Source organism: Lactuca saligna, chromosome 2, assembly GCF_052625555.1.
Source record: "Lactuca saligna cultivar CGN05327 chromosome 2, ASM5262555v1, whole genome shotgun sequence".
In the NCBI taxonomy this organism is placed as follows: Eukaryota; Viridiplantae; Streptophyta; class Magnoliopsida; order Asterales; family Asteraceae; genus Lactuca; species Lactuca saligna.
In genome coordinates this window covers 60389397-60405362 of record NC_136418.1, presented here as the reverse complement: position 1 = coordinate 60405362, position 15966 = coordinate 60389397, and the positions used below count along the sequence as shown (strand labels likewise).

The 15966-nt window shown below is 33.7% G+C and overlaps 1 protein-coding gene across 1 annotated transcript; it reads right to left on the bottom strand.

The window, feature by feature from the left end:
• Window positions 1-10910: 10910 nt before the first annotated feature.
• Window positions 10911-14992, bottom strand: LOC145031023 (ABC transporter G family member 15-like). The gene is made up of 8 exons (XM_078979474.1): window positions 14464-14992; window positions 14306-14385; window positions 13633-14217; window positions 12711-12842; window positions 12337-12621; window positions 11926-12198; window positions 11725-11832; window positions 10911-11480 (listed from the first exon to the last, which is right to left on the bottom strand). The coding sequence occupies exons 1-8, from the start codon at window positions 14765-14767 to the stop codon at window positions 11130-11132; spliced, it is 2118 nt and encodes a 705-aa protein (XP_078835600.1). The 5' UTR covers window positions 14768-14992; the 3' UTR covers window positions 10911-11129.
• Window positions 14993-15966: the final 974 nt, after the last annotated feature.

Here is a 15966-nt window from a genome sequence, read left to right as displayed (position 1 = left end):
TTACAAGTCCGTTTGTGAAAAATTAGGGTATAATCTCAATCTTCAGGGCATCACTTGTGATCCATACAAAAACACTCTTCGTCGGTGTTTTCATGTAGGATGGAAGTATTTAAAAAGTGTAATTTGCAAGTGTCTTGCACACAAGACTGATAATTTAGATCAACTGGATTTATTTGAGTAAAGGATATTATTTTATATTGTGTACAAAAAAATTTTGGATTTTGCTTAAATTTTTCTTGATCTAGTGATTGATTGCATTACTGGAAACAAGAAGCCAATGTATGTTCCCTATCCTAGATGGATAGGACTAATCTAAACTCTTGAGGAAGGTTATGTTGAAAGTCATGGGCTTATTATTTCAATTCCTTCCCTTTCCTCAAAGATTATTAATGCCGCTACACCTGAAGGTGACTTGCTTATTACTGAAAGATTCAAAAATGGATTAAAAAACCTTATGTGGTTGAATCCTCTGACTCTGAAGAAGAGAATGATCAGAATAATGAAGGGGGTGATGAAGAGGAAGACACTGAGATTGAACTGGATGAACCTGTCATCATGTAAATGACTCTGTTCAAGGAATGAACTCGCATCCAAGGATGAACAAGCACATTCGATTATCCTCTACTTCTTCATCCACTCCATCTACAGGTGATGTTTCACAACATGGATCAACCTCACCTTTTGCGGTAACTACTGAGCCACTGATTCAAAATGTGGTATCTCCATGACTAGCATTTCTTTCTTCTCAAACTGAGAATGTTCCTCCGATGCCAACCCCTATTCCGACTGCTACTGTTTATCAGGGGGAATCTAGCTCTAACTTTGAAACAACTATACTTTCTCAACTTTCTCAACCGGTGAAAATAACTCGGTTTTTGGGAAGAAGATTATCTAAAGTTGAAAAAGATGTTGTTGAGATGAAGCGATTTATGGCATTAGTTGATGATGATGATGATGACGATATGGTTGTTGACAATACCCCACCAAAATCTCCATGTAACCCTCCACCACCATCATCAAATCCTCCTCTGCCACCTCCTCTACCATCTCATCCTCCTCCTTACACTCCTTCATCACCTTTTGGTTCTCCTCCCCAATATAATGTTGCCAAAAAGGGGGAGAATCATCAAGGGTTTCCTGATCAATAAATGAAAATGGTGGTAATTGCATCAACTCCATCTCAGCTTGAGATGCCTAAATCTAGAAGAGCACAAGAGCTGGACCACTGGATCATCGATTGACCTTGTGGCTGTTCCCATTGATGGGTTTTGGTCATAAGACACCTATGTGCTCATACAAACCCTAATGCTTGGATCTAGGTTTCTCTATTGTACATGCTTTGAATCCAAGACTTCAAACCCTAATTCTAGTATATGAAATTGATATTAACATATAATTAGGTTTAAGATATTACCTTGATTGTTATGTAGTAATAACAATCCTAATTCCTCCTTGAATTGACTTTGGAATGCTTAGAGTCACAAGTGTCACTCCTCTAATGGCTTACAAACACCAAGAGCAAATGGAGAAGGTATAAAGAGAGAGGAGAGAGGTTAGAATTCATCCTTAGGACTCCTTGGGAAGGGATACACGAATTCATGAGCCAAGGGGTGTTTATACAGGTGTAGAGATAGGGTTTCAGTCATTATCCTTATCTGGTTGCTTATCCACAAAGCAACCCATAAGATAATCCTTGAATCCTTATCATAGTCGAATTCTAAGGCCTTATCACCTCAAATTCGTTCACCCTATATTTAAGATAATCCTTACCTTATTTTGTAACTATCACATAATTACAAATCAGCCCCTCTAGTTTAATTAATTACACTTGATCACAAAATTAATTCCTAATTAATTATTGACCAATATTAATTAAACAAATATGATTTCTCCTTTAACATATTATTCTTATAACATATTAATAAATCATATTATCCTCTCTCTCTATATATATTTCTCCAATCAAGTTGCTTTGGTGAAGGCAACCCAAAAGGACCATGCACCATCGGGTCAAGTACATACCAAAATAGTTATGGACTTAGACACTAATCCAACAATCTCCCACTTGGATAAGTCTAATAACTATTCTGCGTATGACTTCAGATCCTGATCTGCAATCGTAGCTTTCCAAAGCCGCTGTCAACTCTGATCCTATCAGATACGCGTGTCCTTAGATAAGGGATCATATATTCCTCCATTCAAGATATCATATGAGATATAATTTCTAACCATTCTCTTTGTACTATTTCTCGATTTCTGATTTATGACGACTGACTAATTGAACAAATCAAATTAGCCCTAGCCCGGCCAAGGATTTACATTTGTCATCACTAAACCATTGGGGGGCCCAAAAGATATCGCTTTTATTCTTTGAATAAAAGGAACGAATAAACTTTGATACAATGCTTGCTTGCACTCACTCACCGAATCACACACAACAATATGTTTTATAACACCAAGTTACTAGTGCGTTTACATATTATCAATGTGCAACCGATTCGCAAGATACAACTCACACATCTCGGTTTCAAGAATATAAGATGTTATCGTCTCACCAATCACTCGTGATACAATTCATGGAGTGATCCAAGTGAGCGTGGGTTTAATCCAATGCTCAAATTCATATGCATAAGCACTCATGAATGTTGCAGCAAACATTTGCTTATGTCTAATACTCTTTTAGACAATCCACACACCAATTCACGACAGTCTTCATTCATATTTACTTCCAACATATGAACGACTGTGGCCCGTTTGAATAATTCGATTATTCTTCATAAACTCAATTATTCTGGAAGTCAAAACATGCAAAGTGAAACACAAGAATAATACTAATCCCATATGGCCTCAACCCTTTGAGGATAAATAAAACACCTTTTATTTATCACCATATCGATTACTCATTATTTGTCGTTTCGGGTAATCAACTTCTTACTTGAATTATTACACTTGTCCCATGCTCCTAGCATGCACACAATGTTTAACTATGGTTCTTACTTTGTGAAATAGATCACATTGAACACATTTCCAATCATTCTCATTTTACAACTCCAAATCCTTTTTCATAAGTGTAAGAATATCAAATTCTTGATACTTATAGAATATGCTAGATTCTAACACTTTATGCAACGATCCTTTAGTAATGTCACTGCACCAAAGTCACAAAGACTATTGCCAATGATAATACAAAGTCCTCTATCGGAGATTGTTACAAGACAATTCCTTAGATATGATGTCTCTCTCTCAAAGTACATTCCTTTGAACATCCTTTTGCATAAAAGTTTCTAATCTAGTCATAGATTTTTTTAATATTTAATTCCCAATATGGACACACTTCCATATTTTCCATATGACAACTCATTCTTAATAGAATCTTATCTATTCATAATGATGTCTATATGGTCCATCCAATATGAGAACATTTCCATATCCTCCAATACTATACTTCCAACTACTCACAAGCGACCAATCCTCGTCGAAATTTGGATTGTCCTTTGATAGTTGTTTAATTATTTTAGTCAAAACCAATTCTAGTCCCTTTTCCCTCTAAATGCGCTAGACATTTGGAAAATTTTAGAATGGTCAAACATTAAATCATTTGCAATGGATCCTATACCCGAAGCGTATGGGACACGATGCACAATGTTTTATTTGCTATGTTCTCAAAATTCGAATTGTGAAGAGGAATGCCGTAATCATAATCGAAATTTTAAGAACACACTATGTACCCTTGACTAAGTTTATTAACATTTCTCAACCTAATCCTTTAGATTTGAAATGAAGCATAATATTCTCTCCCTTAATTATAGCAAAACAACTATACAACCCTTACGACTTTGCAAGGTATAACTCTTGTTTTTCTATAATTAATATTGCCAACTTGCAAAACTTTCCATAATAATCATACAATCATAACTTTTATGCTCCCACTATCATGATGATTACTATAAAACATAACACTTATGCTCCCACTAGCTTCGACATGTATTCATAAACATCGTAACTTTCAGAAAGACAATACTTATTGAATTTCTTAAGTCCATGTTTCTAATACTTAGTGCTTTGATAATCTTTTATCAAGGCTTCTTGAACTTATACACCTTTGCCTTTAGATAGTTCATATGTGTGTCTCAACAATTAAGACTAATTGCCAAACCTCACAATTCAAATTATGGAAAGGGATACCGTAACCATGATTGAATTCGAGAATGCAATTTTACAATCACTATCTTCTTAAAATCTTTCTTAGTGAAAGCATTTCCTCACAATCATTTTCATGAAGGAGGAAATCTTATGACACTTAGATTTAAAGCAGTGTATTCGTTCCTATCCATGTGAATTTGTTAAAAACAGAGTTTACGACAAATTCAAACTCATATGGATCGAACTTTCTTAATCTTGATTTCTTTCCTTATGGTAGCACAGCTGCCCACCACGTCTTCCAAGTAGTTAAGCATCTCACATTTTTCCTATCAATGTACCTTTCATTGATCAAGGTGCCTTGCCTTTTATGCGTTCAAAATGAGAACTCATAGAACTCACATGCATAATTAACTCAATTGGAATGGCATAGAAACAAAATAACGTCAACACGATAGGTTGTAAACCTCAACTCGTGTGCTAGTGATGATCAATAAGGTTTATTTGATTTGTTCTTGAAACTTTTCAAGACTATAAAGACTCCCACTGACTCCTTGACATATACGATTCTTTTGTCAATAAACATTTCTTGATAAACAAATATTCAAGAGTTAGTGTAGTTTTTATCAAAACACTTCATAAATTGGTCCTAGTCGATCTTTGTCTTATTCAAGACATCACAACTTTCCACATTTGATGAATGTTATAAACCTTTAATACTTTTCACTCATTGTCACAATCTTAACTTTAAGACTTGTTATTGGAACGAAGTATGATAGACTTCTTGATCTAACCATTTCTTCAATCCTTGATTCCTCTTCTTAAACATACAATTGTACTAAGACTCACTTAGAGGATCAATTGAGATATGGTTCTTAATCATTAAGACTTATCATAAAACATAAAAGCTACTCTCGCTTCTTCTTAGAATGGAGAAACTCTTATCTTTCTGCCTACTTGATTCTTCTTATTCGTTCTACTATTGATCTAAACCCTTTAATCAATTCAGAATTACACTTAATCTTGTAAGTGTAATCATATTTACTAAGCCTTTAGTAAATCATGACGAATATCTTTGTTACTCTTATGGTGAACTTGATCAACACACAACTTTGTGTACTCGATCTCCTAGTCCTTCACTTAACACTTTGTCAACGAATTTGTCTAATTTCCAAATATGCAATTTCTCATTCATCATGCAACCAAGTTGCGTGATTCCAAATTTCAGTCCAATTGAAACTTTGGGCAATGAGAAACTCTCCCTATTTGGTAAATTCTCGACATTCCCATAAATAACATAACTAAGAATCATATCCATTCGTTGTAGAAATATGCAAACATCAATTTTCATAACGATTTCATTGCAAGGAAGTAAACAAATAAATATGTCAAAATTTATTTTATTTATAAAAGTAGCGGAAAAACATTTGTCCTTACATTGCAAAATCTATTGAAAACTATGTAAAAAGAAAATTTCTAACAACTCTATCATAACTATCTAAGCTCAAAATCCAATCTTCAAGTCCATGCGATCAAGATCCATCTCTTGTGATTAGATTCATCTTGCTCTCTTATCAAGCTTTCTTTCTTTTCACCGATCCTTCAAAACATTCAAATTCAATCTTATCACATCATGTATTAAGAATCAATGAATAGGAACTTAACGGAGTTAGATAGTGGATTTTACCTGAAGCGTAGTCATACTTTTGACTCTCCCATCTCTTAGATCTCTTAGGTAAATAAGGCAACTTCGTCTCCAATGCCCCTTCTCTTAGCAATAAAAGCAAATTGACTCCTTTTGGAACAACACATGGAACTACTTCAGACATCGCCTTTCTCTTATGATCAAACTTTTTGATCATTTCATATCTTTCATTTCCATTGTCTATATCCATAGAGGTCTCGAAGGCAGATTCACCAATCAACTTTGCTTTTCTATTGCGCCAAACCATTGCTGATTCAGCAGCAATAAGCATATAGGTGAGATCTATAAGGGTCACGTCGCGGTTCATCATATAGTACTCTCTTACGAACTCACTATATGAGTTAGGAAGTGACTGAAGAACCCAATCAACAGCCATTTCCTCGGATCCCAACATTCTTAACCTATCAATGTGTGACTTCATCCCTAGGACGTGTGCACACACCGACTTTCCTTCTTTATGTTCATTTGCCAAAAGGGCTTGAGTGATCTTGAACTTTTCAAGCCTTTGAACTTGTGGACTAGGGAGAATAATTGGAGGAGGAGGAGGAGGAAGTGAAGCATGATTTCTTGTTCCTCGATCAAATCATGGAATTTCATCTTCATCTGGAATGCTTGTTCCACAGGATTTGGGAAGACCATAGTTGTCGAACTTTGACATCTATAAAACGGGAGAAAACGAATTCAAGTTAGTTGATTGATTGAGTCCTTAGTAAATCACCCAAATGAGATACTATGGCTAGGACCCAACACAATACGCTACATCTCGGGAGAGGGATGCCGTAACCCTAATTGAAGAATATTTGAAGGTAAGTGAATGACGATTCACTAATTTCCACCATGAAAAACGAAAAAGAAATTTAAGTTTTAAATCTATGAAAACTCCTAGATCCTTTGAGATTCATTGAACTTTCAATGGCATGTTTAAATCTCGATATGCCCCTCGTGTTTGTGACTGGGATGCCGAGGATCACAGAGCGGGTGTGAATAACCATGCAAAATTACATGGTGCCCTCACATGTTACAGTCACCTATTCGATGTGCCGGTAAACCACATACGCTCCACCGAACTATGACAAACATTAGGTCACCCTTTGCTACCTTTGCTTAGAACCATTTAGTGTGTCGGTAAACCACACACGCTCCACTAACGTCTTCGCAAGGGCACAAAGTGTAATTTCATGGAATTACATCAATTCACTTTTGCCTAAGTAACTAAGATTGGGAATTTGAAAAACATTTAGTTACTTTGTATTTCATTATACTTATAATGGAAGGTTTCGTCCTATCCTACCCGTTCGGCTAACGACCCTTCACTAGTCAAGAGTGCGGTGGGTAAGAGTGGATACCCATTCACTCGCCATATTATAGGCAATTTCCTTAAACACCCCTTATAGACCAGCTTCGTGAATGAGGCCTACTAACGGTAAGACTGACTTTTACTCATACATATATATAATATTAGACTTTTAATGTTATATATAGTATAGGGTGCATTTTACACTTTTAAAATATTAGGTGATCAAATTTAACAATTATACTTTTTATTCAATTAAATTGTAAACCTAAACTTTTATGGATTTATTAAACTTCTTTTAATTATACACCTTAATTGATTAATAAACCATAAGGGTGTGATTTGAACTTTTCAAAACATTATTAGGGTTTTAGAATTTAACATTCCTAATTAAACTTTTAATCAACTTTTAAATTCCAAAACTTGAGGGAAAGTTTTGAAACATTTCAAAACAATTTAGTTTTAATATATCTTAAAATTTCGAATTTATGACATTTAAATTAAAATTTTAAATATTAAAACTCTTGATTTAATAATTATCTTGAATTATTCTATTAATTTAATTATTAAATCATAAGGGATTATCTAAATAATGAGGATAATTACCATTTAGACATTTAAGTTATCCTAATCCCTTAAATATCTATATAGATTTCGAAAATATGGATGGATAATGCAAGATCTTGAATTACCATATATAACAATTAAAGGATAATTACAAGATATGGGATAATCCAAATCCCTAAAAATTAGGACCTTATCTTGGGGAGGAGGCAAATTTCGAAAATCAAGGGATTATAACAAACCCTAGATTTTGAAATTTAAGGGTTTAAGGAAAGGATTTGAAGATCTTATTCAAACTCTTGCAAATTAGGGTTTGCAAACCCTAATCTCGAAAAACCCTAGCCTCTTAGGGTTTATTGGCAATAAACCCTAATATATCAAGTTCATACAATTGAAACCAAACCAATGGCTCTGATACCACTGATGGGTTTTGGTCATAAGACATCCTATGTGCTCATACAAACCCTAATGCTTGGATCTAGGTTTCTCTATTGTACATGCTTTGAATCCAAGACTTCAAACCCTAATTCTAGTATATGAAATTGATATTAATATATAATTAGGTTTAAGATATTACCTTGATTGTTATGTAGTAATAACAATCCCAATTCCTCATTGAATTGACTTTGGAATGCTTAGAGTCACAAGTGTCACTCCTCTAATGGCTTACAAACACCAAGAGCAAATGGAGAAGGTATAAAGAGAGAGAAGACAGGTTAGAATTCATCCTTAGGACTCCTTGGGAAGGGATACACGAATTCATGAGCCAAGGGGTGTTTATATAGGTGTAGAGATAGGGTTTCAGTCATTATCCTTATCTTGTTGCTTATCTACAAAGCAACGCATAAGATAATCCTTGAATCCTTATCATAGTCGAATTCTAAGGCCTTATCACCTCAAATTCGTTCACCCTATATTTAAGATAATCCTTACCTTATTTTGTAACTATCACATAATTACAAATCAGCCCCTCTAGTTTAATTAATTACACTTGATCACAAAATTAATTCCTAATTAATTATTGACCAATATTAATTAAACAAATATGATTTCTCCTTTAACATATTATTCTTATAACATATTAATAAATCATATTATCCTCTCTCTCTATATATATTTCTCCAATCAAGTTGCTTTGGTGAAGGCAACCCAAAAGGACCATGCACCATCGGGTCAAGTACATACCAAAATAGTTATGGACTTAGACACTAATCCAACACCCATTCGTATTTCTTTTTCTCCATCGGACGAGCATCTTCATAATTTTGTGTATTTGTGTATGTGTGTGTGTTTAAGAAGATGAAGTTAAAGAACCCAGATGATTTAGTGTGTGTATGTGTGTGTGTGACAGAGAGGGGGGATGGTGGTGGGTTTTTTTATTTTGAATAAAAATTGATAATAAAAAAATGGAAAAGCAAATTATAAGGGCATAATGGTCTTTTTAAATAGATAGGGACCAAAAACAATAGAAAAATCCAATTTTGAACTAATGGTGAACCAAAATTTCATTTTGGAACAAAGCACATAAAATTGACAACCACATGGACCATTTTTGCAATTTTATCTTTAATGAAACTCTTCGCACATTCTCATGTACTTGCATGATGTCATGGTATGACATCATCATGATGTCATCACCACCTTTTGTTTCGATTTGCATGCCAATCAATCCCGACTTCGTAAAAATATTTTAAAAGTTCCTGCTAATTTTCTCAGATGTGATGATTTCAAAAATGCAGACAGAATTCAATTCCGATAAACAGAACTCCATGAAATAGCGTATAAGGTTTCGCAATTAATTGGATCTTATTTGATAGATTTTACGAATTTGATTTTTGGCCGAGACTAAAAATGTCATTAAATGAAATAAAATAATAGACAATAGTCTGAGTTTAAAACGTGCTCTAAAACAATTTACGAGGTTCGTAACTATTTAAAACGAAGCAGTACATGGTTCGTTTCAGCAAAATCAAATAAATACTGATTTTATGACTGGAAATGGACGTGGCAGACGGAATTCAATTCCGATAAACGAAACTCCGTGAAATAGAGTTTAAAGTTTCGCAATTAATTGGATCTGATTCGACAGATTTTACGAATCTGATTTTTGGCCGAGACTAAAAATATCATAAAAATGAAATAAAATAATACACAGTAGTTTTAGTTCAAAACATGCTCCAAAACAGTTTACGAGATTCGTTACTATTTCAAACGAAGTAGTGCAAATATTGATTTTATAACTTGAAATTTGCATAACTTCATCATACGATCTTCGTTTTAGAAGTTATTTTTATCCACGAAATCAGGAGAACATAATCTATTCATATTGTTACCTATAGTTCTTAAGTATATTTAATGCAGAAATTTAGGGTATTAATCAATACTAATTTTGTGAAATGTTTTTCAATTGTTAACGACATTTAGTTTTGGGAAGTTTCAAGGTATTTCTTATTCATTTTCAAGTATAATGACTTCAATTGCACTCAAGAACTAGGAATAGTGTATAATAGGTCTTTTTACAGTGATGTTCGTGATCGTTTGACCGATGAATTTTGACATATTTTTACCAATTGTTACATGTTGTTTCGTATATCACTAGTTGGCATGTTCTTTATCAATATTTTTCTTTCAAGATCCAAACTTCTATCATCATCGTCATCAATTTTCAACATCACAATAAATTTAATCCATGGACCAAATTCACATTCATTGATCAAGCTCCAGATAATAAGAAATTGAATTAAATGACAAATCAAAACTAATTTCCAGATTAGCTTCAAATTGACTCATGAGATAAAGCAGAAAAGGATTCAATCGATAAACCATGATCTAACAATCAGAAAATCAAGATTGAAATCGATTGATAAACTAGAACTCGACCACATTAAGAATAATAGAATCTGTTGAAGTTGTTTGGTGTTTGATTGGGTATGTCATTGTAAAAAGCTATGACAATTAGCTTACACCTAGAGAAGTTTGAAACAAAATTTCCTTTCAAAAATACCTTCAAGTTTCAGGATAGATAGGAGTGTGAGTGAACAATTTTAGAGGAAAATCATGGTGTTCAGTTCATATTCCAGATCACATTCCAAAAATAATGATCTTTTAAAACTTACAATTGAAATTTATGCTCTTCTGATTCTGATGCCAAAAAAAAAAAAGATGGATTTTTTAAAACAAAAATGATAAGTTGTTTGTGCTACAAAATTAGGTTATAAATTTATAAACATTGCCAAAAATTTTATAATTTTTCACTCAAATGTTCCATAATCGTTCTCACCCCTAACCTATTACATATACATACGGAATTACTTATGTCAAAATACAAATTAAGCATACAATCAAAGATTTTTTATTTGGAAAATTCAAGAACCAAAACAAAAACAAATCGTATAATATAATAATAATAAAGTATATCTTGTGAAGCTAAGGAAGCGGAGAACTAAGGCCCTCTTGTGAAGACAACGATCGAAGATTATGGTTTCGCCTAGAAGACGAGAATCGCTTAAACGATGCTCTCTTGTTTAAACGATCAAGTGTTCTTTTTGTATACATCGATTGGAAAAACGGCGACGCACTCTCCTTCAATTTCAAAACGATGAAGAATAAGATGCGATAAGCAACCAAAATTGCAAATATCGCCAACAAATCCCACCATTTTGAGTGATCTAATGGTAATCGATACATTTTCCTAATCACATCTTCTCCTGTCATTTTTGGGTCCCCTGGTGATAACCCATCAAACACCAACCCTATCATGTCGTTTTTGTATGCTCCCTGCATTTTTAAATCCAATTTTACATCTAATACAAGTAGAACACATAATAGAAAGTATTCCATTTTTAATTCAAATAATCACGTACCAATAATAGCAACATATTTATATTTTTTATCCAATATACAATATGTATAAACTAAAAATTATGACTAGAATTTGAAAATTCTAGGTTAAGCTGGAATTTACCCAAATTCTAGGTTAACCTGGAATTTGAAAATTCTCATAATTTTTAGTTTGAATTACCTGAAGGGACCATGATCCATAGTTTATATATGAAATGGGATAGCGCCAAAAGATTTTTGGAAGATCGGGTAGTTGGCGAAAGAAACCGGAAGTCATCATCATAACACCCTACATCGAATTCACATAATTACTCATTTAGTTATATTGTGTATATTTTTCAAAGTGTAATGTTGTAATAGAATGTGGTGTTTAGATTCTTACAATGACTCCGGCTCCGGTTACTATTCCCATAAGGAAATTGGGAACTAATGATGCAACAACCATCATGCAGCTTTCGACAACTGCAATTGAGGCGAAGAGATTGAGGCAATAGTACGCATATCGGGAGAAGCCGTTGCGGAATTTGACCATGTTCCACGTGATTGTCCCGGTGACTAATGAAATCGCGAGCATGAATGGTAAAGATGAAAGGAAGTTTGCGAGTATGAATACGGATACCCCGTAGTACCCGTTGAGTCGTTCTCGTGTGAAAATCTGTAATAATGTTGATTAGTAGAGCCAAAGAAATGGTAATGTACTTTTCTTGCATATAATCCTTAAGAATAAGATTGAAACTAAATGCTTTAAATGAGGTTTTATTAAATGAAAATACATTGCTACTATTGCTAGTACCTTCATATCTTCGATGAAAGACGGGAAGCTACCAATGGACATAAAAACCATGAATCCGGTTATAAAACCGCCACATGCACCGCGTGCTAGGATCGCAGTGTAACCCGTACCAACATCAAAAAAGATTGTACCAACACATATTGATACAATCGAGTAAATAATTACGCGTAGCCAATAATATCCAATATCTCGTGACATGTTTATAAACGAGCGTCTAGTCAATGTTGTGAGTTGCTTCCACCATCCCGCTTGGCTTTTTGTAATCGTGCTTGTTTGTGGTCCATGCTTCATTAATAAAAAGGTAGTAATTTAGTAAATGGAAGTATGTTGCTATTTTTTGAATTTGTGAGGGGGTTTGATTTTGGAAAACTTACTAATGTGGATGTTTGTTTTATCTTTGATTGAGCTTTCTTGGCATATTTTGACCATTTGTATTTATCGACTAGTGTGGCTTTTATCTCGGAGGTTGTGAACTTCATGTATGTGTCTAATCCTTTCGGTTCTTCCTAAAACGCATCAAATCAAAAAGATTAGTGTTGCATTCATGTTGATATATTAGAGGGTTGAATGTAAGAAATAACAATATACTATGATTGATTTGTTTATTTATATTAGAAGTTAGAACAATATACTTTGAAAATCATACGACATTATAGCAATGTCATTCAAATTCTAAGTAATTTTCCTTGTTATAAATTGTGTGGAAATTTTAAAGTATATTGTCTTGATCAAGCAAAAAGTTGAAAGTGCAATGCTATGAGTGCGTTGATAATTTAGAGTGAATGTCTTGATAAGAAAAAAAACAGATAGTAAAGTGTAGTAGAGAAAGAATGGCTAATGCAAAAACATAACAAGTTTTTCTTAGGAAGATATTGTAATTTGAAAAATATACGTATTTAGAAAATTGTACTTTCAATTTCTAGGACATTGTAATTTGGAAAATCTAACTAGTGGTACATATCGTTTTGTATTTAGATGATTATTAATGTTAAAAATTAAAATGATAAGGTTTTTTATTATTTATTAGTAAATAATAATATTTGCCGTTGATATATATATATATATATATATATATATATATATATATATATATATATATATATATATATATATATATATATATATATATATATAATAACGACATATAAAAACCCAAAAAAAAAAAAAAAAAAAAAAATCCTAAAGTCAAAAGAGAAAAAAACAGTCTTTGGTTAGGTAATAATAATACAATAATAAATAAATAAATAAATAATCTATTTCTTGCACTAGATTCGAAAGTAACTCAGAGAAACTTACGTAATTTCTTTGTGATCCTTTCAAGGTCGCTGTCACGACGTCAAAATCCGAATTGATACACCGCAAAAAATGATCGGAGGGATTCCTCTTCGTCGGACATGGAAACCCAGTCTCTGCAAAAAACTTAATCGCATCTTTCGCTTCTCCAAAATACACCATTTCACCTCCAGACAACAAAAAAAGATCATCAAACAACGCAAAAACTTCACTACTCGGTTGATGAATCGAAGAAACCACAGTTCTTCCATCACGAGCTACACTCTTAAGAGCTTGAACCACAAAAAACGCCGATGCACTATCCAGACCACTAGTAGGTTCATCCAGAAACAACAGTCGAGGTCGAACAAGGATTTCTAGAGCAATGCTTAATCGTTTCTTTTCTCCGCCGCTTATCCCTCTCAAATGCCAGTTTCCGATGAGTCTGTCGCTGCAATCCTCTAAACCCATCTCCATTATTGTTCCTTCTATGATATCGTTCACTTCTTCGTTTGATAATGTCGTTGGAAGACGCAAATAGGCTGAGTATGTGATTGTTTCTCGAACTGTGAGCGTTCCCATTAGTACGTCTTCTTGTGTGACATACGCCTGCGATTATTGATTCATTTCACAATTTCAAAAGGGGGAAATGGAATTAGTTTTGGGGAAATTTGTTGTCGGAGTTGAAATCACTTACGACAGTGCCGTAGCTTAGTTTTCTCTTCTCGCCGTTGAGAAGAATGTCGCCGGTCCTCACCACGTTCTTCGATAATCGATCTGTAATCGATTAATCGTTATGATCAAAACTGTATAGCAACTTATTGATTTGAAAAGACAAGCAAAATGTATGTATACCTGCTAGGGAATCGAGAAGAGTGGATTTCCCGGAGCCAGATGGGCCCATAATGGCCATGATTCGACCTGGTTCTGCAAATCCGGAGATTCCATTAAGCAATCTCTTGGTGTGTCCATGGCCGAAGTTAGGTAGCACCACCGTTAGATCTCGCCACACCAAATACGTTGCTCTTTCCTTCATACTCCTGCTCGGAGCCATAGTTACTCCGCCGTCGTCACTGTCATGATCGGCGGTGTCATCAGTATTGACGACATTGCCACGGAGATGGTAGCCACCGCTGCTACTGGCGGGTTCTATTTCCATTGTTGATTCTTCAGGTTTTTTTGGAAAGATGAAGTGAGATAAAAGTAGACACTACTGAACGTCTGAACGTATAACCACCTTCGAATCGCACCCTTTTGGGGTTGCAGTGTTGGTGATGGATGGATGGCGCATTTAGTGGAGGAATACGGTTGGCTGTTGTATCACATTTATTACGGGTGCATTTCACATTTGCATTGCATATTTATTGAAACCATGCCATTATCATAAGTAGATTTCTTGGTTCGAATGTGAAAACTGAAAATATCGTCCTTTTGTTTGACGGTTTTATTTATTCCGGTCACTATGGTTTGAAATTGTAATTTTTTTTAAACCGGTTTGGTTGTAAATTTGATTCTGTGTCAAAATTAAAAAAATTAGTTATCGTTTTAATTTATTTTTTATATTTTTTCTAATATTTTATAAATATACAAATTAAAATAGAAACATAATTCCCCCACTCTCTTAGTGGTTATACATTTCTTCTTTTGTCATGATCAAAGTTCTAAATAACGTGAGGTTTGAGTGCGGTGACAAATTCATAGTTAATTAATGATGAGTTTTGGCGAACTATGATATTTTTCAAGGTTTGATTGTTTTATATACATTAAAAAAGATAAACCATATAATTATTGAATTCTATTAAATATATCAAGTTTTTAGAAGTGTTATATTAATATTTAATATAAAAAAGTTAATAAGAACCTAATTATTTTAGGCCCGATCAGAAAAAAAAACAAAAACAAAAATTTTTTAAAAAAATGCACCTTGAAAAAATTCACGTCATAACGCGATAATGCACGCCTTAATACGTTATTTGGACGTCAAACTTATCTTGGATGTTTTCGTAACGACTACATCACGCTTCACGTCATGGCACGCCTTAAGACACACCATCGTACGCTTTTTAAAGCCATGGTCTCGACTAACTCCAATGTACCGAAAGCCTCTATATTTTACTCTAATGGACCTTTAAAAGTATCATCATTTTTGTGGAGAAAATTGATGGCCGCTATATTTAACGAACCATTTTTCCAACACTACATTACTTTTCAATATAGATGCAATATTTTATTATAATATTATTATAATATATTTCTTATGTAAATCTTTAGTGTATGGTTGGAATAAAATTTGTATTTTGGTGTTAAAAATCATCATTTTAGTGTTTGTGTTTGGAATTGGTCTTAATCTCTTATATT

Excerpts from the sequence above, each read along its gene's own strand:
- LOC145031023 (XM_078979474.1), bottom strand. The coding sequence starts at position 14,767 with ATGGAAATAGAACCCGCCAGTAGCAGCGGTGGCTACCATCTCCGTGGC. Across the intron at positions 14,218-14,305 it reads AACTAAGCTACGGCACTGTC|GCGTATGTCACACAAGAAGA; the intron begins GTAAGTGATTTC and ends CAATAATCGCAG. Across the intron at positions 12,843-13,632 it reads AAGGATCACAAAGAAATTAC|GAAGAACCGAAAGGATTAGA; the intron begins GTAAGTTTCTCT and ends GATGCGTTTTAG.